This window comes from Lethenteron reissneri, chromosome 65 (assembly GCF_015708825.2).
Source record: "Lethenteron reissneri isolate LAM-NWPU_2019-01 chromosome 65, ASM1570882v1, whole genome shotgun sequence".
Classification (NCBI taxonomy): Eukaryota; Metazoa; Chordata; class Hyperoartia; order Petromyzontiformes; family Petromyzontidae; genus Lethenteron; species Lethenteron reissneri.
In genome coordinates this window covers 6473494-6500441 of record NC_083843.1, presented here as the reverse complement: position 1 = coordinate 6500441, position 26948 = coordinate 6473494, and the positions used below count along the sequence as shown (strand labels likewise).

Here is a 26948-nt window from a genome sequence, read left to right as displayed (position 1 = left end):
ATGTTTAGTAGCTGCCAAATAACTCTAAACGCACGTTTTTACAGACGCAGAGACCCACGTTGATGCAAAGATCAAAATAGAGCCATAAATAACCATAGAGACCCACAAAGACGTAAACCCAGAGACCCATACTCATCGAGACCCATACTAAAACTAAATTCTTCTTTTAATTTGACCAGGTAAGGCCCCACTGAGCTGTCTAGCTATTTTCAGAAGTGACCTGGCTAACAAATGATAGCTCAACGAAGTGAATTATCACGTAAACATTTATAGCAGCAGACAAATGTTCTAAACGCGTAACGTTGATTCGAAATGGAAGGAAAACCCGGAAGATCCGGATAAAAATCCACTCAGTGGCCACCAGAGGGAGAAAAAGAGACACGCAAACTCCAAATATACAGCAGTAGTAAGTCGAGATCGAACCTACGACCTTCTGCATACCAGGCGAGGTGGTTAACATTTCCTCCTAGCCACCATGGTGTCCTCGGGAAGTATATAATTGGTGTTTAAACGTCTTAACACATCTTGTTTTATTGCCAGATGGGTTAAAGCCTACTCTTAATTTTTTTTTCTCAGGGAGGGAGTAGAGACGTGGACATTGACAACAACAGCAACAAAAAGGCTCAAAGCTTTCGAAATGTGGCTGTATCGAAGAATGCTGAAAATCCCATGGACAGCCAAAACCACCAATACACAAGTTCTGCAAGATATGGGCACTGACAGGCAACTGCTGAAGACCATCATTAGCAGGAAGTGTTACTACCTAGGCCACATTGCCCGAAACGACCACAAATACCAGCTATTAAAGCAAATCCTGGAAGGAAAAATCGAAGGGAAAAAACGACCAGGACGGCCAAAAACGACATGGCTCAGTAACATCAAAACATGGCTACAATTAACAACAGCACAAACTCTACACGCCGTGCTAGACCGGGACCAATATCATCGTGAAGTCGCACACGCCGTTAGGCAGCACTAAAGAAGAAGAAGGGAGGGAATAGACGGGAAAGAGAAACGAGCCAACAGCGAGAGGCGGAGAGAGAAAGAGAGGGCGAGCGAGACCATGAGATAGGCTTGGTGGATAGAAGGAGGACCAAGCAGGGGGGGATTGCAGGCCTGAGCCAATACATTTTGTTGTTGTTTTCGTTGTCATGCCGCGCCTTGCAGTGTTGAGGAAGTAGCTCAAGAGGTGCGCAGAACTCCCCGCGTGCACATGGAAGAGGTGCGAGATTGCGATACAGCAGAGGCACAGAGAGATAGCGACAGATGAGGGTGATGGGGGAAAAGGTGAGAGATAGACGCAAATGATAGAGAAACGAGAGAGAGAGAGAGACAGGCGAGAGAGAGACGCAGGTGCGAGAGACAAGTGAGAGAGAAAGGTGAGAGACACAGGTGAAAGAGACAGGTGAGAGAGACAGGTGAGAGATAGACACAGGCGAGGGAGACAGGTGAGAGAGATAGATGCAGGTGAGGGAGAGAGACGACTGAGACGTACAGATGAGAGGCAGACGAGAGAGAGGTTAGACAGCTGGGAATACAGGTCAGCGAGACACACGCAGGTGAGCGAGAGAGAGAGAGACAGGTGAGAGAGAAAGATGAGAGACACAAGTGAGAGAGACAGGTGAGAGACAGACACAGACGAAGCAGACAGGTGAGAGAGAGAGATAGACGCATGTGAGGGACAGACAGAAGCGACAGAAACGCACAGGTGAGAGGCGGACGAGAGAGAGGTGAGCCAGTTGAGACAGCTGGGAATACAGGTCAGCGAGACGCACACAGGTGAGCGAGAGAGACAGGCGATAGATACACAGGTGAGAGGGGCAGGCGACAGAGATACACTAGTGAGATACCCAGGCGAGCAAGAGATGTGAGAGAGACACAGGTGATTCACAGACTCTCTCTCACACTGACACACGCGCGTGTTAGAGATAGGAGAGCAGTGCAGGACGCCATGGATTTGAAGAGCCGCCTTCTCCTCCTTACCCGGGTGAGTCCCCGTGCACGTAGCGACACAGAGACAAAGGAACGCATCTCCGTCTCCCCGAGGGCTGTTGCTGTAGCACCTATGAGAGATAGAGACGGGGGGGGGGGGGTTTACAGTGGGGTTGCAGGAACGGTCAACACGATGGCACCGGAGCTCGGAACGCGCCTCTTTGAATCATTCCGCGTGCTTGTTGGACCGTGCGTGGGTTTTTTTGTTGTGCGGCCGGTTTTTTGTTGACCCCCCGACCCGCACCTGAGATTTAGCAACGATAAAAAAATGTTTACTTTACCAGGTTAAATCCACAGAGTGCCAGAGACCTATACATGACCATAGATACCGACGGATACTCACAGAAACAAAAAGACACCCATCGAGACTCATGCTAAAGCGAAACGATGTTTTATTTCACCAGTTAAGGCTCCACTGAGCTACGTAGCTCAGAAGCGACCTGGCCATCACAAAATGATAGTAGCTCAACGAAGTGGCTTATCATCACGTGTGAATTACAGACGCCTGCAGACCCATAGAGATCCATGGACTAAACTAAACTATTTTATTATTTTACACGCTTCTATGAACTCACTCCGTCTGTTGTCGTATCCGTTAAAATTGTTGTAATTCAATTTTTACCCACTTCCCAATGTGCTATCGACTGCAAACTTGGTATACTTATGTCATACTGATGACAAGACTATATTCTATCATAAAAAATATATATTCTTAAACATTTTACACGCTTTTATTTAACTCACTCTGTCTGTTGTCGTATCCTCAAATATTGTAACTCAATTTCAACCGTATTCCCAATGTCGTATCAACTGCAAACTTGGTATAGGTATATCATACTGATGACAAGACTATATTATATCATAAAAAATAAAAAATATATATTTTGTAAACAATATTTTTTACGGGTCTAATTGTCCACGCTCAACTCACGTTGCCTGTAAATCACCACTGTCCCTTAAGCTATGGCAAGCTGTGGGGCCACTTCCTGGAGTCGTGGAGTTCTGCCATTACGAGTACCGTACATTTCATTAAAGCGTGTTTTTAAAAAAGTATGTTTTTTATATTTTATTAGTATGGGACCAGGTAAGGCCCCACCCAGCTATGTAGTTTTTTTTCAGAAGCGACCCGGCCACATTCATAGCACCTCAGCGAAGTGGCTGATATCGTCATCGCGTGGAAATGTGTTGCAGCAGTCAAATAACTTTGAACGCGTGGTGATGCTGATTCCAAATGTGGAGAGGAAAAAACCCGGAGGATCCGGAGACAAATCCACGCGACCACGGGGAGAGAGACGCCCGCAAACTCCGAATATACAACAGCAGGGGTCAGGGTCGGGATCGAACCCAACGTACCTCTTGCGTAAGGGGCCGTCCATAAATGACATCACGCGATTTTGGCGGATTTTTTATCCCCCCCCCCCCCCCTTCGTCACACGATGTCACAAAAAGTCAGACCCCCACTCAAATATGACATCACAAAGCTCTGCCCCCCTACCCCCCCCCCCAAAATAAAAAAAATTCAAATCGCTTTAAACAATTGTCATTGTAGTGGGTATTTAATGTGGCGCTGGAGAAAACATTTAAAAAAGTATATTTATTTAAAGTTGCGCATTTTTACGTGACGTCACATTTCTCAACTCCCCCCCTTCCCCCCATCATCACACATAGTCACAAATGTCTGACAACCCCCCCCCCCTAGATGCGTGACGTCCTTTATGGACGGCCCCCTATCTACATACAAAGACAAATTTCTACCATGACCCCCATCCTCCATTAAGCCGCGGAATGCGGGCAGCTTTGTTCCGCGTGGAACCTCTGACCCTGATGGCGACACGGCGGCTCGTTAAGTGAAAATAATCGCTGGATAAACAAATCTGCGCCCCTATCCCCCCAACCCTAAATGACGCTGGGGGCCTCGGTTTATCTCCGGTCCCTCCTCCCACGCGGCTACGCTCGACAAATTTTTGCGACGAAGACTCCTTAAATGAAAATAATCGCGTGATAAAACACGTTCCTTCGGAGTGGGCAGGTAGGAACTTGGTTGGACAGCGCATTCATGCGATCGTGGTGCTGAGCCTGCTGAAGCGCTCTCTGAAATACAAATCGAGGGCGTGGCTCTGCACGACATACAGACAAACAAATAATCCCTGGTTGGCAGTGTGGAACTGTTGTTCCTACCTGTATATATTAATTATTATCAACAACAACTTTCATTGGAGTGCTGTTCATTGCTGACCCGATGACATGTTGGGCTTCTGGAGCTGTGCTCAGCAACCATAGCGAATGAAAACGAGCAGGCGTTTTGTCCAGGCCATGCATATTTCTTCCAGTAAAATTGGTCGCGTGATAAATCAATCTGCCCCCCCCCCCAATCCCTCCAACCCTAAATGGCGCTCGGGGTCTCGGTTTGTCTCCCGCAGTTCCTCCTTCTCCTCCCCGCACTCATCGTCACCTCTGCCCACGCGGCTGCGCTCAACGAAGGATGCGCCCGAGGCTTCTTCACAACACGGAGCGGCCTCTGCTGCACCCTCTGCCCCGCAGGTGAGAGAGACGGACTCTTTTACTTGATACATCAATCGTGCTGTGACGGTTCCACCTGAAGACGGAAGCTTGTGTTGCCTCCGAAACGTCGTGATTTAGTATTTTATTTCTATTATTTCCTCTATTATTTTTATTACTTATTTTTTTTATTTTTACCTACGTGACTTTACCGAAAAAAACCTAAGAGTATGAATCCCTGCAGTCACGAAAGCTTCAAATCTGGACGTGTCTGCCAGACGCGCGGGCGGTTTTCCTTTCAGCACTTTTTTTTGCTGCCGCCTTTGCACCCCCCCCCCCCCCTCTTCGGGTTCTCGATTTGTGAAACAAAAATTTAGGGGATAATGTCAATAAGGGGCCGTCCATAAATTACGTCACGCATCTAGGGGGGGGGGGGGGGTCAGACATTTGTGACGATGTGTGACGATGGGGGGGGGGGGGGTTTGAGAAATGTGACGTCACATCAAAATGCGCAACTTTAAATGATTATAGACAACACGTTTTACTTAATTAAATAGACTTTTTAACAAATGTTTTCTCCTACAACATCAGAGTGCAGCGCCACATTAAATACGCACTACAATGACAATAGTTTAAAGCGATTTGGGGGCAGATCTTTGTAACGTCATATTTGAGGGGGGGGGGTCTGACTTTTTGTGACGCCGTGTGACAAAGGGGAGGGGGGGTCAAAAATTGTCCAAAATCGCGTGACGTCATTTATGAACGGCCCCTAAACACGTAGGGGTTTGACGTAACTCAGCATAGTTGTAACTCGCGTATCTCGTACTTCATTCGCGTTGTCGATAATTTAACTTCCAAAAGGAAACCTTCTGGCCATGTCTCGCACTACCCGCCCCCCCCCCCCCCCCCCCAGAAAGGGCATCTCGCACCCCCAGGGTGGTGCGTGTACACCAGGGTAAGAACAACTGACCTACAACAGCAGCAGCAGCCGTAGCAGCAGCATCAGAACAGCAGCAGCAGCAGTATCACCAGAACATGCAGCAGCATCAGAGTAGCAGCAGCAGCCACCGTTCGTCCCACTCAGTTGGAGTGTGTGGAAGGCTCTCCCTGATTCTGCTGCTGACAAGAGGAGGAGGTCACGGGACATGGCCCAGGTGCCGTGGGTTGTACTACTGTGCCAGGCTAGGTGCAGGAGGAGGTCACGGGACACCCCAGGTGACATGGGTTGTCTGAGATGACCGGCAGATGCACAAATTGTGCTCGCTCCTGTTCCCACCTAGCTGCGTTTTATTAACGCGGCACTCTGCTCGTTTTTGTGAGCATTTCTCCTCCGCTATTGCTGGAGGGCGATTGCCTCCAACTGCCCAGTAGCCTCAGAGTGCCGAAAGTTGGCAAATGGCCTCTTTCGGCATAGTTTCTGTTTCGGCCGAAGCCAAAAAGTTAACTTTTGGTTTACTTTCGGTTTTGGCCGAAAGTAAATTTTTTCTTTCGGTCTTGTTTCATTATCGGCTGAAACTAGAAATTAAGTTTCGGTCGGCCTCTATAGGCGACGTAGTTAACATCTCGTAGGGTCGGGATCGAACCCACGACCTCCTTCATACCAGGCGAGGTAGTTAACTTCTCACAGGGTCCGGATCGAACCCACGACCTCTTGCATACCAGGTTAAGGGAGTTAACATCTCGTCACCACGCCGCCTGTCTCCAAGCCCACAGCCCTTCCCTTTTCTCTCCGCATTCTCTCCACCACCCCCATCCCTCGTCGTTTATTGATTAATTACCGCAATGTGTTCTCATCACACGATCACCCCCCGCCCACCCCACCCACCCCACAGGGACTTACAAAGCGAGCGACTGTGCGAGCGATGGGATGCCGGCTCTGTGCGAGATCTGCTCTCAAGGGACTTTCACGGACCACCCGCACAACGAGACCCGATGCTCAGAGTGCAGGCGATGCGGACCAGGTGATGAGTGGGGCCACCACCACCACCAACGCTGCCGTCACCGCCACCACTGCCACCACCACTACCCTCACCGCCACCACTGCCACCACCAATGCCACCGTCACCGCCGCCGCCACCACCGCCGCCACCAACGCCGCCAGCAGCAGCAGCGTCATCCTCGTCATCGTCACCACCACCCGCATCAAAACCACCAGCAGCATCGTGGTTGCATGAGGAGGAACCCACGGTACCGTGGTCGCTAGGAGATGTTAACTCCCTCGCCTGGTATACAGGAGGATGTGTGTTTGATCCCGACCCTGACGCTTGCTGCTGCTGTATATTTGGAGTTTGCGTCTCTCTCACTCTTCAACACACTGGTGGGCTCAAGTAGTGAACTATTTGTCTTTTGTCAACGTGACACTTTTTTGCTGATTGGCCGTGTCGGGTGGTGGAGGGTTGCGACACATTTATAAATAACGCGATTTAACCCTAAAAAAAGTTTATTAGGAGTTTTCTACGGGTCCCCCGGTTTTTACCCTCCACATTTAGAATCAAACGTCACACGTTTCGAGAGTACTTGGCTGCTGTTATAAATTTCCACATGGCGATGATGATGATATCAGCCACTTCCTTGAGCTGCTATCATTTGTGACGGTCAGGTCGCTTCTGAAAAATATCTATACAGCAGCTGAGTGGGGCCTTACCTGGCAAAATACGATTTTTTTGTTTGTTGTTAAATGAGCAGGACGGCAACGGCGGCCGCGCGAGGAGCTGGCGCCGATTATCCAAGCTCTGCGGTCCTCTGTTTATGAAGGTGTTCTCGGCCAACCCTTTTGCCATTCCGATGACGCACCTGCTGCTTATGGCTACGTCATCAAATATCGTTATCGGTACACCGAGGCTCGCGTGGTGTGGCGCGGTTTTTTGCCGCCGGCTATCACGGAGCTGCGGTTGTGGCGGTCGTGTCGCTAGGGTTCTCTGCTGTGAGTGACGACGTCTTGATATAAAAACAACAACGGCGCTCCTGCTACGTCTCTCTCTAGATAAAATGAACGCCGAGTCCGCTTTGCGTGTTCAGAGATACGGCGGTGAACGGGGACACTCACCACCCATGCACCCTGCGACTTGCGGTCGTCATCGGAATGGGAAACGGGTTAATACGTGTGCATACATGTGGGAGGAAACCAGAGCACCCGGAGAAAATGTGAGGGAGAAACACTCGATCCAATTTTCAGACACAGCAGCCTTCTCCTGGCATAGCCTGGGGTACAGCTCCTCATCGACGCCTACCCACGGGTAGAAGGGAGTGAGATGGAACAAATGGAGATTAGTCCATACACTTTGAAGGGAGTGCGATGGAACAGATGGGGATTAGTCCACACACTTTAGCTAGCACACCCTAGCTGCTGTCATCCACAGTGTGAGGGATCACAGGCGGTCACGTGCAGCAAGCGTAGCCACCACCACCACCACCAGCACCGCCACCATGAGCAGCACCCCCACCACCAGGTCCAACACCAACAACAACAACCGCCATTCGCCACTAAGTGGCGGTGACATCTCACGACGCTTATGCCAGGCTACGTGCACTTTAAGGCCACGTGAAGTATCGAACGCCCGCTGGCAGGAGGTCACGCGACAGACCCTGCAGGTGCCATGTGTTGTACTGCTGTGCCAGGCTAGGTGCATGAGGTGGAGGTCACGGGACACACCCTGGAGGTGTCATGGATTGACTGAGATGAGTGGCCGATGCACCACCTGTGCCTCCTAGTGTGCCAACTTGCTGTGTTTTAGCCGTCCGATGCCCCGCTTGCACCACCAGCACCACCACTACTGCCACCATCTCCACCTCCATCACCTCCACCTGCAGCACCACCACCATCACCAGTGCCACCAGCTCCACCTCCATCACCTCGACCACCACCATGACCACACCAACGCTCATCGTCGTGACCAAACCCCAAGACGGTCTCTCCACCACCATTTCTCGTTTTCTCCAGATGAGGAGGTGGCCGTGAACTGCTCCGTGGGGCAGGACGCGGTGTGTCGGTGCAAGGAGGGGTCCGTGAGGGATCCCCACTCGGGGCTCTGCACTTCTGAAGGGCCCAATCCAAGCTCAGGCAAGACCATCACCGTGCCTCGAGTACCACAGCCAGGAATAAAAACACACGCACACACACCAGTGCTGTGCGGTGGTTGTGCATCGTTGCAAGTTGAAGTTATCAGTGTAAAGTGTAACACTTAGTAGGTAGGCTTTCGCGACCAATATTATCCATGATGGCGGTTTGTCTGGGTTGGATCGTGTAAATTTAAATGTGTCGTTCAAACCCGCCACACCTGACACAGCCGATAAGTAAGGAGTTTACACTATGAGACATCTCCTTTACCAGTGGCAAAATATAGTAATAGGTTTTTACCCTTTCAACTGGTATAAAAACTGATACCTTTATACAAGGGATCATGTTTGCAATAACCACAACACAAGCAGTCAAAATGCAAACAAAAAGAAACAACTTTGATAATGATATGCACTGTCCTTGAAGTTGATTGGTCCACACCAGAGACAGCTTTTCTTAGAACCTAGTCTCCATTGGTGTTGGACCAGATGACTCCAAAAGGCGTACAACTCAAAAACAGTGCACTATCAGAGTATTGAGAGCTCGGGGTAAGCATTTACACTATGAGACATCTCCTTTACCAGTGATAAAATATAGTAATAGGTTTTCACCCTTTCAACTGGTTATTGCAAACATGATCCCTTGTATAAAGGTATTAGTTTTTGTACCAGTTGAAAGGGTAAAAACCTATTACTACAGTAAGGAGTTTGTCACGTAAACAAAATATGCCAGTGCATTACTAGTAAAGCACTAACCGGTGTGTTGGAGAGTAAACCCACAACATTTACAATTCGAGGGCATGTTGTGAGTTTACTATCTAACACACCGGTGTGCTGCACTAGTAAGGATTTGGCACGTTCTGTTAACGTGACAAACCTTACTAAATGGCCATCTCGGGTGATGGCGGGTTTAACGATGCATTTATATTTACGCGATCTAACCCAAACAAACATCTATTATGGGTTATCAATGTGATCATGCGCAAAAATTGGGCTGGGCTCAACAATCATTACAGCAGGACTATTTGCGTGTGTCTGTGTGCGTGTGTCTGTGTGTACAAGGGGGGACCGTACCGACTGTAACAACTACAGGGGCATCTCACTTCTCAGTGTGCCGGGTAAGGTCCTGGCAAGGATTATTCAACATCGCCTTGCTAGGCACGCTGAGGAGAGGCTTGCGGAGCCCCAATGCGGTTTCAGGAAAGGGCGGTCCTGCACAGATGCCATATTTTCTGTCTGTCTGCTACAGCAGAGGTGTAGGGAATTCCAAAACGACCTACATCTCTGCTTTATTGACCTGGTCAATGCCTATGATACCATCAGTAGGACTGGGCTCTGGGTTGTTCTTCGTGCTTTCGGAGTCCCTGACCCTCTGCTCACGATCATTAAGGACCTTCATGATGGTGAGCGGCCCCGGGTAAAACTACGTGGCCGGGAGTCGGAGCCTTTCCCTGTACACCTTGGGGTGCGTCAGGGATGTCCTCTGGCTCCCACATTATTTAACATCTATTTTGACCGCGTAGTTCGTGAAGCCTTCAATAGCTGTACCGGGGGAATTTCCATTTGGTACAGATATAATGGGAGGCTAATCGATGCCCGGGTGCGATCAAGGGATGGCTCCCTATTGGTCAACCACGTTATGTATGCCGATGATTTGGTAATAGCTGCTCATTCAGAAGAGGAGTTGGAGACGCTGCTGCTGAGACTGGAGCGTGCCACTAAGAGGTGGGGCCTTACCATCAGCCCTACCAAAACTAAGCACCTGCCTGGGTATTTTGTACCATCGGACACTCCACCCCCACAATTCCCAATTGGTGATGGGGCAGTTGTGGAGAGAGTGGAGAGTTTCCCATACCTGGGCAGTGTGCTTATGACCAGCTCCAGTTTATCAGCAGAGGTCTCACTCCGAATCAGTCGAGCGGCAATATCTTTTCATCGGTTGCGTAACGCTGTGTGGAAGCTACCTGGTCTGTCGCTCCGCACGAAGCTTCAGGTCTTCTCGGCCACGGTCATTCCCTCCCTTCTCTACGCTTGCGAAACGTGGACCCCCCTAGTGGAGCATCTTCGCCGGTTGGAAACATTTAGGCTGGCCTGCCTACGATCCATCCTGGGTTTAACCAGGCTGGATTGTGTGAGGAGCTCACAAGTCCTTGAAATATCTGGGCAAAGTTCCATCAGTGAGCTCCTCCGGCAGGCAAGGCTGCGTTGGCTGGGTCATGTAGCCCGCATGCCCAGCCACCGCATGCCTAAACAGCTTTTGTTCGGCCGGATCGAGGGGGCTAAACGGGCGCGGCACGGGCTGGAGAAGAGATGGAGTGATGTGGTACAGGAGGACGTGGAGCTGAGTGGACTTGCCGATGACTGGTACCAGCGGTGTCAAGATTCGCCTCAGTGGAGGAGGCTCGTGAAGGACGCTACTGGGCAATTGGAGGCAGTCGCCCTCCAACAACAACGGAGGGCGGAGGAGCGACGCTCACAACAACGAGCGGAGCGCCGGGTGGCTAAAGCACAGCAAGTTGGTACAGTAGGGGGCACAGGTGGTGCATCAGCCAGTCATCTCGGTCATCTCGGTCAGTCGACCCGTGGCACCTGGGTCTGCCCTGTGACCTCCTGCCAGCGGGTGTTCGACACTTCACGTGGCCTCAAGGTGCACTTGGCCTGGCACAAGCATCGTGGTGACGTCACAGCCACTTAGTGGCGAATGGCGGTTGTTGTTGTGTGTCTGTGTGCGTGTCTGCGTGTGTCTGTGTGTCTGTCTGTGTGTCTTTTTTTTCTGACTGTGGTACCTGCGCTAATGATGGGAAGGGTGGCCAGGAAATGATTCAAAATCGAGGATAATCCCAAAAGTACAAGCATTTTTCTGCTGATCTCTATGCCAAGAACCCTCTAATATATGTAGAAATTATGTTTAAGTTTTAAAAAAATTGAGTTTGTTAATGAACAAAAAAAATATCGTGGTAGAGAATAGAGCCAATCGATTATGTGCATGTTCAGTGACGACACTTTCCTGCTCCCACCCAGCAGAAGACTCGGCTCACTGAGTGGATGACAGCAGCAGAACCACAGCCAATCAACATCAGTCAAATTCTGCCCACCCACTCTTTTGTAAAGCTATTACAACTACTGTGCTGTAGGGACGATCACGTTTGATCTCGGATTAACCGGAGCAACGGTTTAAGCACAATGTGACTTGTAACAAACATTTCCAAGAATAACAATGTTGTATGACTTTTTTTTAGATTATTAATTTGGGCTTAAGGGAAAATTCCCGAGTCATAAATTTGCGTGAAAATCTCAGTGTGCACGGTTAATCCGGCGAATCGGATAAACCGCACGCTGGATAATTGAGTCTACTGTACAGGGTAGAGCACAGTCCACGCGATAACACTGGGAGATGATGTGTAATGCAGGCCGAGCAAAGGCTCGCGCAGGGTAGCAGCATCCAGAAGCATCCAGCAGCATCCCAATGCCCTCGTATTTTTTCTGTTTTCTTTTTTTGCTGCCATCCCAACAAACGCCCTGACAGACAACGTAGCAGTCATCATACTGGTGTGCACCGTCGTTGCGTTTGGTGTCGTGATCGCCGTCCTCGCCGCCCTTGCCTGGCATTGGAGGAAGCTGATGAATTCTCGTAAGTGGGAGCACCTCCTCCATTGCACCTACAAACGACTGCACCGTCCCCTCTCCTCCCGTCGTGAATCCTCGCCAGAGGTTGGGGCGGGGTTGGTGGTGGTGAGACAGGTCGGCTAAATAGACATCAACAACCACAGCAACCGCAGAAACAACAACCACATTTTTTTTAAAATATAAGTTCCCGAGACCATGATAAGTGGTGGATGAATAATTAAAATAGGTGTTTTGTGTTATCCTTGCCTGACAATAAAATGGGAGGTGGTGTTAAGATGTTCAAACACCAAATAGATTAAAGCAGTTTTTTTTTTTTGCAATGATTCATCAAGTACTGCATTAACCACGCACGGTACTTGGGTTGAACATGCAAACAAACATGGCTCTGATGATAATGTACGCATTGTCTTTGAAATCGATTGACCTACTACACCAGACTTTTTGACTTTTAAACAACTTTTATTGCTGCCAGCAGCAACAGCACTGGAGGCAATTTCAATATGAAATACACAAAGTCACCAGCAAACAAATAAAACAAACGCTATAAATCCAAACGTTGTGGCGCTAAATGCACCGCGCACAACACGGAAGAAAAGTCACGTGGTGGTGGTGTTCATCGCGTACGCCACGGTGATGAGCGAGAGCTTCAGAAGGTGAACACGAGGGTGCCATCCACGATGGTACAGAGGGCTTTTCCGGCTCAGATAGCAGCCATCTTCATGGCAGAGTCTCACCACCAGTGTCAATTGACCAGAGAACAACGCCTAAAGGCCTTATTTTTCATACGTTAATACTGACAAAACATTTCCCATTGATGAAACCATTTTTTATTTGACCAGGTGTAAGGTTCCACTGAGCTACGTAGCTCTTTATCAGAAGCGACCCTGCCATCACAAATTATATCAAATGATCTCTGATATCATCATCACGTGAAAATTCATAGAAGCAGCAAAATCACTCCAAATGCGTGATGTTGATGAGTCGGTAACACCCCGCGTTGTTGTTTCTGTCCTCCGGAAAAGTGGGGGGCGACTCCACAACAGCTAAGCACCAGCGGGCTAGGGGGGTCGGTTTATGAAACGCTGAAACAAAATTTCAAAGGTCATCTTCATAAGGGCAATTGCTTACCTCTGCAGCAGCGATCAAGACCAAAAAAAAACACCCATCCGCGTCACAACACCGCAGCACCTCAAACTTCTCAGTAGTGATCCACACAACGTTCGAACCCACCTCGCCGCAGGTCACCACGACGCGTGAAACCGCCAACTCACTCACTCATCCACTCACGTGGCCCATTGGCTGTCCATAGCGGAGGGAGGAGGAGTTCTCCCTGCGCTGCCGGTGGGGACGAGTTCCTCCCCTCTGCCCAGATACGTTTAGACGTTTATCGACGACGGCGACAGCAACGACAAGACGAGTCCATTCCCAGAACCAGCAGCCTTGAGCCCTCAATCTCGGCTCCTTTTATGCTCCCAGCGCGGCCTGGCTCCGCCCTGACCGCGCCTCCCTTCTTGAACTCGCTAGCAGATTCCAGGGTCCTCCAGATGGGGTCCTCTGTGACCCTTACCCTAGTTCCTCCCCTCTGCCCACACACCGTGCACACCCTCACCGGCGTGTGGACTGTTTATCCACAACAGTTACCACTGCTGTCCACCAGCCGGCGCTATTACACTACATATGAATAAATGTGTGTATTTTAATGTACATGTACAGTGAGGGAAAAAAGTATTTGATCCCCTGCTGATTTAGTACGTTTATTTGATGCGGTGAAGTTGTCCTGCCCCCTGAGCAGAAAAACACCCCCAAAGCATAATGTTTCCACCTTAATGTTTGACGGTGGGGATGATGTTCTTTGGGTCATAGGCAGAATTTCTCCTCCTCCAAACACGGCGAGTTGAGTTGATGCCAAAGAGCTCCATTTTGGTCTCATCTGACCACAACATTTTCACCCAGTTGTCCTCTGAATCATTCAGATGTTCATTGGCAAGCTTAAGACGGGCATGTATATGTGCTTTCTTGAGCAGGGGGACCTTGCGGGCGCTGCAGGATTTCAGTCCTTCACGGCGTAGTGTGTTACCAACTGTTTTCTTGGTGAACCTCCTGGTTACACTAGCCCACAGGGGATTATTGTGTCCATCCGTCCGTCGTGCATCCAAAAATGGGAGGGGTGGGGCTGGGTGGAGAAGGGAGGGTGTGGAGGGGCTGGGTGGGGAGGGTGGGGAGGGGCCGGGTGGGGAGGGTGGGGAGGGGCTGGGTGGGGTGGGGAGGGTGGGGCTGGGTGGGAGGTGGGAGAGGTGGGGCTGGGTGGGTAGGGGCTGGTCACCCCGTGGTGCCCTTAAACGTTCAACCTACTCACGCCGGCTTGTGCCCGCCCTCACAGTCGGCCATATTTGCGGAATACACCACGCCGCCGTTGACCCTGGCCATTGACCGAGCAACCCAACGTTCCTAACAGCTCCCTCCGCAGGAATGTGTTATAAATTACAATGGATATCCATTACCGGTTGGGTGATTAAAAGGGTAATCATAATACATAATGACATTTTTTTCAGTGAAAACGTCATTTAAAGACGGAGTTGGTGAGTGTAATATTGGGTAGTATTAGTATTACCTGCTAGCGAAACGAGTTTCGTTTGCCGGTAATAATCTGCAGACGGTGTAATTCACGTGCGGGCAGAAACTGCTTTCCTCCAACAACAACAACACAAACAACGTGTTTTCCTCCGTGGAGTTGCTTAACTTCAATCGATATACCGTGTTGGGAGAACACAGATGCAACTTCCCGTGAGGCGACAACGTATGCATTGACCGACGGGCGTCGTTGCTTCCAACCTGTTTGTGGGTCTCTGTGAGTGCAAAGGAGCCTGTTGATCACGGTCATCTCTCCCGGTTGGGGCATGATTTTTTATTTGCTTTTACCGATATCTCTTCGCTGTGCTCCCTCGACACGTGTACGAACCTGCGAAGGTATTAAACGATAAACATTTTTTTTGTATCAGAGTAAGATCCCACTGAGCTCTTACGTAGCTCTTTTTAAAAAGCGACTTGGTTATCACATTTATAGCAACAGCCAAATACCCTGAACGCATGTTTATTTTAAATATGGAGGGGAAAACCGGAGGACCCGGAGAAAAATCCACACGACCACAGGGAGAGAGACATACAGACTTCAAATACTGTATGCAGGTGTCAGGGTCGGGATCGAACCCACTACCGCCTGTAAAACAGGTAAAGTAGTTAACATTTTCTAGCCACTGTGGGACTCGATGTAGAATAGGAACCTTATCTAGAAGCAGCTAATATGTAGGAGCAGCAGTATGTTGTACAGCAGCAGTTTGTGCTGTGAAGCCTTTCGCTAGGCATCCTCTACGCCTGATATACTTCTGGCTTCCAGCAACAGACACACTTAGAGTGTGTCAGTTTGAGGACCATTGATTAGATGTTTGTATTCGTTTAACAGTACATATAAAATGTTAAGTGTCTCTTAACTGTGATTCTTAAATGTATTTTTGTGAATGTTTTATGTTAGGTTAGAAACACATGGTCTGAATTTATGTTCAGTTGCCTTGGTAAATAGAGGGCTAAGTTTAGCCAAATCCTGGTTCAGTTGGCTCAAAGGCATGTGGGTTTTGCTCAGGATGTCTCCCGTTTTTTCCCTGCACGTGAACGTTACTTATAATAATAATAAATACGCTAATCACGAATCAGGTGACAAACATCTTAAGCATAAAATCCCAAAGCAGGCTGCTCTCAGAGATTATTATAAAGTGATAATGTGATTCATTGTTAATTTTTTTACCGGGTTTAAGACCCACTGCCCGATATAGCTCTTCTTCAGAAGCAACTTGGCTATCACAAATGATAGCTCAATCAAGTGGCTTATCATCATCACGTGCAAATGTATATCAGCAGGCAAATACTATAAACGCGTGATTGTTGAAAATTATATGGGAAAAACTTGAGGACCAGAGAAAATTACATGCGACCACGGGGACAGAGAGAGATGCAGACTCCAAATATACAGCAGGTGTCAGGGTTGGCATCGAACCCATGCCCTCATATATACCAGGCGAGGTAGTTAACATTTTCTAGCCACCGTGGCGCCCAATATGTAATCGAGGCAGCGCAAACCTCAATTCTTTGTTCTGCAATGTGTCCACAGGCTCTGGTCGTGAAGAGGGGACCCGACTCATAGTAAATATCTCTGAGACTCAGGTAACGTGGAGGCAACATTGACACCAGTAGCAGCTCAGCTCTCCAGCACCATGTGTGGTGTCTCCACCAATCTTTTAAACCGATGGCACAAATGTACACCACTCGGTAATCACACAGCACAAATTTACATATAGCCTATGACAGTGAATCCATGGTTCTGTGGATTTTTCTCTGGGTTCTCCGTTTTTTCCCCTCCACATTAAGAATCAACGTCATGCGCTTAGTGTATTTGGCTGTTATACATTTCCACGTGATAAGCCACTTTGTTGAGCAATAATTTGTGATGCCCAGGTCTCTTTTAAAAAAGAGATACATAGCTCAGTGGGGCCTTACCTGGTAAAGTAAAACATAGTTTAGTTGTAGTCTTTTCCACTGCACGTAGCCAACTGTGCCAATCGGAGGCACGGCAATCAATGCAAGCATTCTCAATTTAAAATGCTTAAAAAATGTGTGGGTTCGGGATCAAACCCACGACCTCCTACATACCAGGCGAGATAGGTAGCATCTTCCTAGCCACCATAACGCCCACGGTGGCGAGGCGGCAGTGACTCAGAAGGGTGCTAGCTCCGGCGATCTGACCTCTGAACCAATGCATAGCAGCCTCAACCAGTTGTGTACCGTGGGCCACAGCAGCTTGCACCGACTGAGAGTCTCTTGTGTTTCCCCCCCCGATCCAAAGCAGGAGGGCAACGACGCCATTGCACCACTGCAGGTGATGAATGACCACTGGGATGAGCTGAAGGAGTGGGTGGGTGTGAACCCCATCCCTCTGCTGGACTACCTGAGCAACAACCGCACGATCACGCGCAGAGTTCACAGCGTGGCCATGAACAAGGGCGGCGAGGAGTGTGTGGAGTACCTGCTCAACCACTTCATAAACGAGCGAGAGGAAGAGCACCTGAAATTGTGGAACGCTCTCTATGCTGTCAGGAAAAACTACCTACAGATCTGGAGGATGCTTCAGGAAAACGGTTCGTTGTCCATTGCCCCTGCGCGTAACTAAAGCGTCCGCTGAGGAGTTGCTGGTTGTGGAGTGGATAGGCAGCGTTCGTCCACTAGGGGCGTTGGGGCGTCGCCCAACCAAGAAGCTGGAGATGGGATACTATTTTTTCTAATAAAAAAAAATGATTCTTTCAACATGAATTGCCTAATGAAGATAACATTTTAAGAAACCGCTACAACACAGTCTGATTTGTGCCTCGGGGAGGTTTCAGGGCGGCTGTGAAGGCGTCCGAGTGAGAGATTTCCCTTCAGTCATTGCGATCACCTTCGCATTTTAGCCACGCCGTTAGCTACCCATTCAGGGTAGTGAAAAAGGAGCCCGTGGTTGTAATGGCGATGTCACAACGCTAGGCTGCACTGTGCAAATATATCAGGTGAAGGCCTCTACTCTCTAGACGAAAAGAACAATCGTGATGGCAGCAGGTGCAGCAAACGAAGAATGTCAAACAACTAGGTCATGATCAACCAAAAATCTATATAAACCAGCCTTCAGGCGACCGAGAAAAAGCATACGTGAGGACATTTAGCCGGAGCTGGTAGCTATGTGGATGTGCAAAGCAGAATGCACTTTTCTGTTTCCCTTGCCTTGTCTAATTTGTTGAGTCTTGTCAGCTGATTTTTTATTGTTCTTAAGGCTTTTGAAAGCGTCAAAGGGGATGTGTGGTGTGGATTTGAGGGTCATGGGGACATCATTTGAGTGCTTTGTTGTTTTGTTGTCGTATTGTTTATAAATAATTACCGTTGGGAGATAAGACAGTTGTGTCACTTTCATGGGAAGGCCAATCACATGACGAGGTTATTTTAAATTAGAACACCGTCTTTTCAGAGGTCACTCACAACAGCCCCAACCTGTTGGAAATGTCACGAGCCGCCACTGGAAGTAGAGTGCCCTTTTCACTGGTGACGAGGCGCCTCTCGTGTAGAGGCTGCAGGGTGCCGTACACAGCAAAAAATTAAAACAGAAAATAGAATCGTACTATGTATATTAGAAAAAAACAAGTTTTACTGGCTGGCTTGCTGGCTGGAACGTGGCCGGGTGGGAAAGTGCGCGGTGGTGGTCGTCACCGCGTGCATCTGTGTTACGACATAAATCTCCATTGGAACCTCATTTGCCAGTAAAAAATATGATAATTGGTTATTTACCCTTTTATCTGGTCTATGCAAACATGACTCTTTGTAAAAAAAAGTATCAGTTTTGTTGCCAGATAAAAGGGTAAAAAACAATTATAGTATTACTGGCAAATGAGGCTCCAATGGTGTAAATGCTTACCCCGAGCTCTCATACTCTGATGGTGCATTGTCTTTGAGTTGTGCGCCTTTTGGCGTCATCTGGTCCAACACCATGTGAGACTAGGCTCTAAGGAAAGCTGTCTCGGGTGTGGACCAATCAACTTCAAGGACAGTGCATACATTATCAGACTATGGGAACCTCATTTGCCAGTAAAAATATGATATTCTTAGGTTTTTTCGGTAAAGTCACGTAGGTAAAACATTAAAAAGTAAAATAAAATAAAAATCACGACGTTTCGGAGGCAACACAAGCTTCCGTCTTCAGGTGGTACCGTCACAGCCACGACAGCTGTATCAAGTAAATGAGAGATTGCAGGAGCTACCACTCCGTTTATATAATGGTTGGAGAAGGTGGTGGGGCAAGGGCCGCATACTTTTTATTAATATGGTAAGGTGAGGCTTAAGACTAATAATAGACTGCATAACAAAGGTTGAGCCTTTGTTATGGAGAGGTGCGGTTTGTGACTCAACCTGTGACAGGGAGACCACCACTAAACATGGTAAAACTGTAATGGTTGTCTGTCAAATAAGATTGGCAAATAAGTGTAGTTAAATCTTTTTTGCATGGCTAATCACATCTTTCCAATGATTACTCAGTTTGTAACCGTCATCACGGTTGAAATTATGTCTGTGTTTGTATATTTGTATGGCTTCGTGTACAAACCTTTGATGGTAGCCAGGTTTGCAGAGAACCTTGGTCTCGGAAAATACAATTTCATGAGAGCCCACCGAGTTGTAGCAATGATCGGCAACGGCCGAAGAATCAGTTCTGCCGTGTTTCAGATCTGACTTGTGCTCGCGGACACGATCAGAAACATGACGTTTCGTTTCTCCAATGTAGCAATCACCACAAATGCAACTCAATTTGTAGACTCCAGGATACTGTAAGTCAGGAACGACATCCTTCACAGATGGAATCAAATCACGGATTTTATGCACTGTACTGAATCGGACTTGGATCTTATGTTTGTTTAGAATTTTGGAGATCTTTTTGGTTACGCCTGCTATGTATGGCAAGGTGATAGTTTTGGTCGGAGTTTCATGTGGCTGTTTCTGTATGGTGGGAGAAACAGCTTGGCGGATAGTGCGGTCAGAGTATCCGTTCATCCCTAACTCTGATAAAAAATATATATATATGATAATTGTTTTTTTACCCTTCTATCTGGCAACAAAACTGACACCTTTTTACAAGGAGTCATGTTTGCATAGACTGCAATACCTGCAGTCATAAGACAAACAAAAGAACATAACTCTGATAATATGCACTGTCCTTGAAGTTGATTGGTCCACACCCGAGACAGCTTTCCATAGAGCCGAGTCTCACATGGGTTGGAACAGATGACGCCAAAAGGCGCACAACTCAAAGACAATGCACCATCAGAGTATGAGAGTTCGGGGCAAGCATCTACACTATGGGAACCTCATTTGCACATTCTCAAAGTTATGCTCTTTTGTTTGTATTATGACTGCAGGTATTGCGGTCTATGCAAACATGACTCCTTGTAAAAAGGTGTCAATTTTGTTGCCAGATATAAGGGTAAAAACAAATTATCATATTTTTACTGGCAAATGAGGTTCCCATAGTGTAGATGCTTGCCCTGAGCTCTCATACTCTGATGGTGCATTGTCTTTGAGTTGTGCGCCTTTTGGCGTCATCTGGTCCAACGCACGTGAGACTCGGCTCTAAGGAAAGCTGTCTCGAGTGTGGACCAATCAACTTCAAGGACAGTGCACATTATCAGAGTTATGTTCTTTTGTTTGTATTATGACTTCAGGTATTGTGGTCTATGCAAACATGACTCCTTGTAAAAAGGTCTCAGTTTTGTTGCCAGAGAGAAGGGTAAAAAAAACAATTATCATATTTTTACTGGCAAATGAGGTTCCCATAGTGTAGATGCTTGCCCCGAGCTCTCATACTCTGCTGGTGCATTGTCTTTGAGTTGTGCGCCTTTTGGCGTTATCTGGTCCAACCCATGTGAGACTCGGCTCTAAGGAAAGCTGTCTCGGGTGTGGACCAATCAACTTCAAGGACAGTGCACATTATCAGAGTTATGTTCTTTTGTTTGTATTATGACTGCAGGTATTGCGGTCTATGCAAACATGACTCCTTGTAAAAAGGTGTCAGTTTTGTTGCCAGATAGAAGGGTAAAAAAACAATTATGGTTTTTTACCCTTTTATCTGCAACGTTTGGAGCCGCACAGATGAAAATAGATGGCAATTAGTCTATCTGCCCGAACCACTGTGATCTTCCACGAAGCTGCTCAAACCATGGACAGCAGCAGATGGAAGGGCTGTCCACTACAGCTCGAAGGGCTGTCCACTATTGCTGAAATCTTAATGAAGCCTCTGATGGTCCTATATCCCGATTTTATATTAAATTTTGCAGCACTTTGGTGATTCCTGTTGGAACTTACAGATCCTCTATGGTGGGACTTGAATCCATCCACAGCGCGGCGTGATCTAAGTGTCGAGCACGATGACCACCCAACCTACCACACGGTCACATTCTGCAACCTGCCTTTACATAGCGTGTTTCTGTCACTGCAGGGAATGCGGTGCAGGCCATTTCAAAATCCAGGCCACAGCTGATCGCCTGGATCGGCACGAACCCGCGGCACCTCCTTCTGCAACTCATCAACCAGTCGCTGATACCAAGAGACACGTTGGCCAAAGTCAGGGTGGCGCAGAGTGACGAGCAGGTGGCTGGGATCCTGCTCGACTTCTACGTTGGCCGAGGCAACGACGACTGCGAGAAGCTGCTGTTCGCGCTGTACGCAGTGAAGAACGAGTACCCTGAGGTCAAGCAGTGGCTGAACTCTCTGAGTGAGCGAACTTTCTAAATATCGCGTGCACCGTGACTGTTTTCCAGCTGACCATGAGACGCCGTCAATGACGTGTGATGTGGAAGCGTTTGCCGATTAACAAGATGGTCCCCATTGCCATAGTGATTTGTAATTCTCACCGCTGCAGACTCTGGCGAATTGGGAATTAACCTCATGAAAGGAAATTTTTAGTTTTCACCAACAGCCATTTTTTGCTGAAAATTCGAACTGGGGATTGGCAGAAGCTGCGCTCACTTAATTATACGAGATTCCAGGAACGGCAATAATATAATTACAAAAAGGCATTTTCCGTTTGACTGCTTTCCAGCTGACTTTATTAAGACGTCATCGATGAGTGTCTGTGCTCGCGTGATGCAAAAAGCGATTGTGGGGGCAAAAAAATAAATACATTTTGCCCCTCGCCATAGTATCGTCAATTTCTCACTCCTCGTCGGGAAATGCAGACGTTTATTAAATGAGAATGGACCCCGTGCACTCACAGCAATTATTTCTGAAAATTAAAGCCAGAAACGGCAACTATAGAATAATGTACAATCATTGTCTCTGCTAAATAACATTTAAGCAACTCTTCTGCCACAAACATCCTTATCATCATCATACATTTGCGTTTTTGTTACCTTTTCTTCTCTGGGTCTCTGTGGGGTTTGCTTTATGGGCCATAGTTTGGGTTTCATGGCCACAATCGCACTACCGTTGTAATTATATTTACATTCATGAACGTGATGTGGTGTAGCATCGGCCATTTGATGTCCTGACGCGGTTTATGGTGCCACCAGTGGCAATGAGGAGGAGGTTAATGGAGGAATGTTAAAGCCAGGAGGGTGGTGCAATGCGTTGGGGGGGGGGTCTGAAAATTAGGTTTTTATTATTCTGTAGAGTCCACGTTGCTCCCACTCGCTGTGTGCGGTGCAACACAGCGGGTTTGTCGAATTGGAAAGGGGTCAGCCCTTGCCATCGCAGCGTAACTGAACGGTCACCAAAGCGAGCGACGTCAAACACTAAGACTCAAGACTGTTGTCCAAATGAATTGAGAGTGAGTTCGTTTGATATCAGTTTCGTGGTTTTTCTAGATAGCAACTACAGTGGCTCCCTCGTTTGACGATATTAATCGTTTCCACGAATACCATCGGCCTTTGAAATTATCACGTAGGCTTTCCCGACCAATATCATCCATAATATAGATGCTTTTGGGATAGATCGCGACAGGAGTTACAAGAACAATGTGCATGCACAATGTACATTGATTACCATATGAATAATGCAACTGGAAATGGAAAACCCATTGTAATGTATTTGCATTAATTAATCTCCCCCCACCCTCTTTGCACGTCAAAGGCTCACAAGTGACGTCATCACATCTACCCCTCTAAGGAACGAAACAGGAGGATTTCTCCACAAATATGGCTGTTGCCTGATGAAGCTAGTTGTAATTACAATTGTACTCAGATTGTACATGTTGTGGATTTGCTCTCCAATCTACCAGTGTGCTGTACTAGTAAGGAATTGCTATGTTCTGTTTACATGACACTAAACCTCACTAATTGGCTGTGTCGAGTCGTGGCAGGTTTAACGACCAAACATTTATATTTATGCGATCTAACCCAAGAAACCTATATGATGGATTGAAATTATTGTTAATCGAATTTAGGAAACGCACGTTAAAGGCACATTAATTGTTTTTCCCCACTTTCTTGTCTTTCTTCACATTCATTTTATGGGGGCCATTGTTCTTATTTAACATTTAAGTGAAAAAAACCCACTAAGTGTTGAAGAGAGCTGTCTCCATAAGCAGCGCAACATGAAAACATTGACAAACTTAGCATCCAGTTGCTCTCAAAACAGCTCGTAAAATGGGTGGCCACTGATTGGCTGAGGTCTGCCGCCGTGTCCACTTAGGAGCAGCTCCGATTGGCCGAAATTGGCGGTCCGCGTGGTATCATAAAACACGCACACACACGCATCGTTAATCGAAAATGTATCGTTAATGAGAAACAATCGTGGACCCCCATTGGGAGGAGGATATCGTTAATCGATGGTGTCGTAAAACGAAGGACCACTGTATCTTTGTAGTTTTTCTGTTGTATTACTGTTGTATTTCTGTAGTATATCTATTGTGATTGAAGATCGGAAAAACCCGACGACCTCGCTGCCTTTCAGGATTCTTCAAGAGGCTCTTGACCAAGTTCCCGAGGTTTTTGGCCACGACCAAGGACAATGGCTTACACAACCAAATCCGCTTCAACAAGGCGAAGATCTGTGAAGCTATAATGCATGACCTGGAACGGCTGCTCAGCTACCTCGAAAAGAGAAATTACTTCAGCAAGACAGTCACAGCAGTATGTATTTTATGTCTCCCGTGGAATGATGCAAAGACGGGCTTAACCTGCCAGCACCGCTGAGATCCTTGCTCTGGGCGCCACGGTGGCTCGGAGATGTTAACTCCCTCGCTTGGTAGAAAGAAGATCGATGATTATATCCCGACTCTGACGTCTGCTGTTGTATATTTAGAGTTTGCGGTGTCTTTCTCTCCGTAGTGGTAACGTGGATTTTTCTCCGGGTTCTCCGGTTTTTCCCCTCCACATTTAGTATCAAATTCACGCGTTTAGAGTATTTGGCTGGCTGCTATCAATTTCAACGTGATGATAAGCCACTTCGTTGAGCTATCATTTGTGATGTCAGGTCGCTTCTGAAAAAAAGAGCTCTATAGCACCTGGTAGAATAAAAACAAAACAAAAACGTGATAGAATCCATGGTTCTCACCTGAGATTGTTCAGTTACCACCATGTGTAACAAATTAGGAATTCATAAAATAAAACGAATCATTGTCTGCATGGATTAATACACTCCTTCACACTGACAAGTCTTTAATGATGAGAAAAACAGACCATTGAATGGTTTTCTCTGCAGCAAATAGACACAGGATATACGAGCACGGTTTTATGATCAAATGGGTTGAGGAGAAATGTTTTTCAACTCATCAGCGAGCTGAAATTGTGTAATTTGGTGATTTAAATGCTTGTACGCGTGACAATTAATTTGGTATGGTGTCGGATGGTGGGAGGTGGGGGGGTCTAAACGACACAAAATCGGTCAGATCATTACGTGGCCTAACCCAAAACCCGATTATGGTTGTGGCAAGAGAGATTCTTGACGGCATGGAAAGGAACAACATGTTAATTTTAAGGTGTTGCAGGGTTTGATGGATATTTATTTTCACACAGACCCTTTCTTGTTCTGATGACGTACGTGTACGTCATCCGTTTTTTTCTCTGATTCTGTACCGATGAGATAATGTAACGTCATCACATTTTTTTCTTCTAATTCTGTTCCAATGACGTACTACGTGTACGTCGTTGGAACGGAACTGGAAGAGAAAAGCTGAAATAATGCTATCAGTACCCAGGCTCCTCACAAGGCCATGTGGAAGGGCATGGTGTGACACACTTTTGGCACCAGATATCGAAGAGAGTGGCAGCAGTCGTGTCGCTATGATTGTCTGCAATGAGTAACAACGTCTTTATAAAAACAAAGGTGCTACTACGCCTCTCTCTAAATAAAATTAACCCTGAGCCCGCTTTGCACTTTCCGAGATTCAACGGTGAACGGAGACACACCCACCACCCTTGCAACTTGCAGATGTCTCGAGAAATGGAAAGGGGTTAATATGTAGGTATTGCAGCATCGATAAATCTTCATTGTCGCACTAATAGAGCCCCATGTTATGTTTTGCAGGAGATAAGAGACATGGAGAAAAGAAAAGGACGTAAATCGGCGGTGACGCACCTGATAGAGCTCGTTCTGGGAAAAGGCCGAGGAAAGTCCAGGCAGTTCTTGGAGATCCTTTGGCAACTTCAAGCCCAATACCCAAAGATGACCCGCATCTTTGATGAAATGTGATGTTGTCTAGCCGAGTTGATTAATTGAAGTGACATTTCACTTTGTGATTTGTTTTTCTCTTTAGCAATCCACTTGTGTCACTGAGAGTTCCTAGTGGATGTTTGGATTCTTAAAATACTCATCAAACTAGCACCACTGAGATATTGGATTCAATTCCTCCTCCCTCCTCCTTTCTCCCTCGTCCATACTACCTCCTCTCCCCACTCCTCTCTCCATTTCGCCTAATCCTCCTACACCCCTATTCATCCTCCCGCATAGCAGGGAGTTCATCAGTAATGCAAGTTGATTCACGCTTCTGTTTTACCCCTGTCTGGCACACGAGCGACTTTAAACTCCAGCTCCTTGCCTCCGAGTTCATGATCGAACAATGCATCCATTTTTGCGAAACACACGCAAGATATAGGAATAGAGATATTCTTTTGTAATCATCATTATTATTATGACATTCACATTGAAATTAGTGGCAGAAGACAGATTCGGGAGTTGCCTTGTGTTTGAAATGCTGCCTGCGAATGATCAAAGTGGGACAGTGGTGTTACTTGGCGACGAGCGGTTTGAGATTGACGGCCAAAGTGGCACAAGCTGACTCAAAGTATCATCAACGTGCTCACAATGGCCGTGTTTGTTCAATAATGGCCACGTCGAACATCACTTGAGTCAGCATCACTGATATCTGGGTTCCGGCTCTTGGTTCAGGTGGCTCTTTCTCTCTCAGCATCATTAATCACCCGCAAAACGTCACGGTACTCGAATTGTAAATGTTGTAGTTTTCCTCTCCAACACAATGATTAGTGCTGTACTAGTAACGAATTGGCCTGTTCTATTAACGTGACAAACCTTACTAGTTTGCTGTGTCGGGTGGTGGTGGGTTTAACGACACATTCATATTCACGCGGTCTAACCCAAAAAAAAACTGTTATTGATAATATTGATCGCGAAAGCATCCTACTTTGTGTTAACTGAAAGAGTGAAGATTTGTATGGGTGGGCAGGGGGAAGAGGGAGTGGGGGAAAGAGAACATTTTATACATCAATTGATAAACACGTGGTCATAGGCGGCGTTTGACTTTATAATTGTGTGGGGGGGGGGGGGGGGTGCAGGGGTTCGCTTTGTCCCTCACATTAGGAATGGCATGGTGCATATAATTATATATCCTTGTGTAATAAAGGACTCTGCAGGCGATGTAGGTCTCCGTTTGTCCTTTATTGGGTTCTTGTCTCGCACCCCGCGGCGTCCACGGTCGGACCCGCGCCTCTTCTGCCGTGCACCCCGTGCACGCGTCGTGTGCCCCGCACACCCCGCAGCCACTCCGCTGCTCCGTGTGCCCCACACACTCCTCTAACTCCTCACACCCCGCTAGCTCCTCACCTTCCGCTAGCTACTGTTACCCCACGTACACCGCTGGCCGACGGTGCCGTGACTCCGACCACGTGGCAAATGGCGCCACTCCTCCGCCACCACCCAGCGTGGCTCTCCCCTATTTCCACTCTCTTTCAACTCCCAGATCTCTTCCGGCTTTCACCCTA

At 47.5% G+C, this 26948-nt stretch overlaps 2 protein-coding genes across 3 annotated transcripts in view; one reads left to right on the top strand and one right to left on the bottom strand.

The window, feature by feature from the left end:
* The window catches only part of LOC133359698 (cGMP-dependent protein kinase 1-like), a 329349-nt gene that overhangs the window by 163669 nt on the left and 138732 nt on the right, over window positions 1-26948 (bottom strand). The window lies entirely within an intron of this gene.
* On the top strand, window positions 1218-26411 carry LOC133359626 (uncharacterized). Of its 2 annotated transcripts, none has more exons than XM_061578099.1 (10): window positions 1218-1987; window positions 4413-4533; window positions 6324-6452; window positions 8432-8551; window positions 12074-12178; window positions 16337-16389; window positions 17069-17360; window positions 21230-21505; window positions 23683-23861; window positions 25258-26411. In XM_061578099.1, the coding sequence occupies exons 1-10, from the start codon at window positions 1952-1954 to the stop codon at window positions 25420-25422; spliced, it is 1476 nt and encodes a 491-aa protein (XP_061434083.1). In that variant the 5' UTR covers window positions 1218-1951; the 3' UTR covers window positions 25423-26411. The 2 variants fall into 2 exon arrangements, with proteins under 2 accessions (XP_061434083.1, XP_061434084.1); XM_061578100.1 differs by having other exon boundaries at window positions 1219-1987; window positions 17072-17360.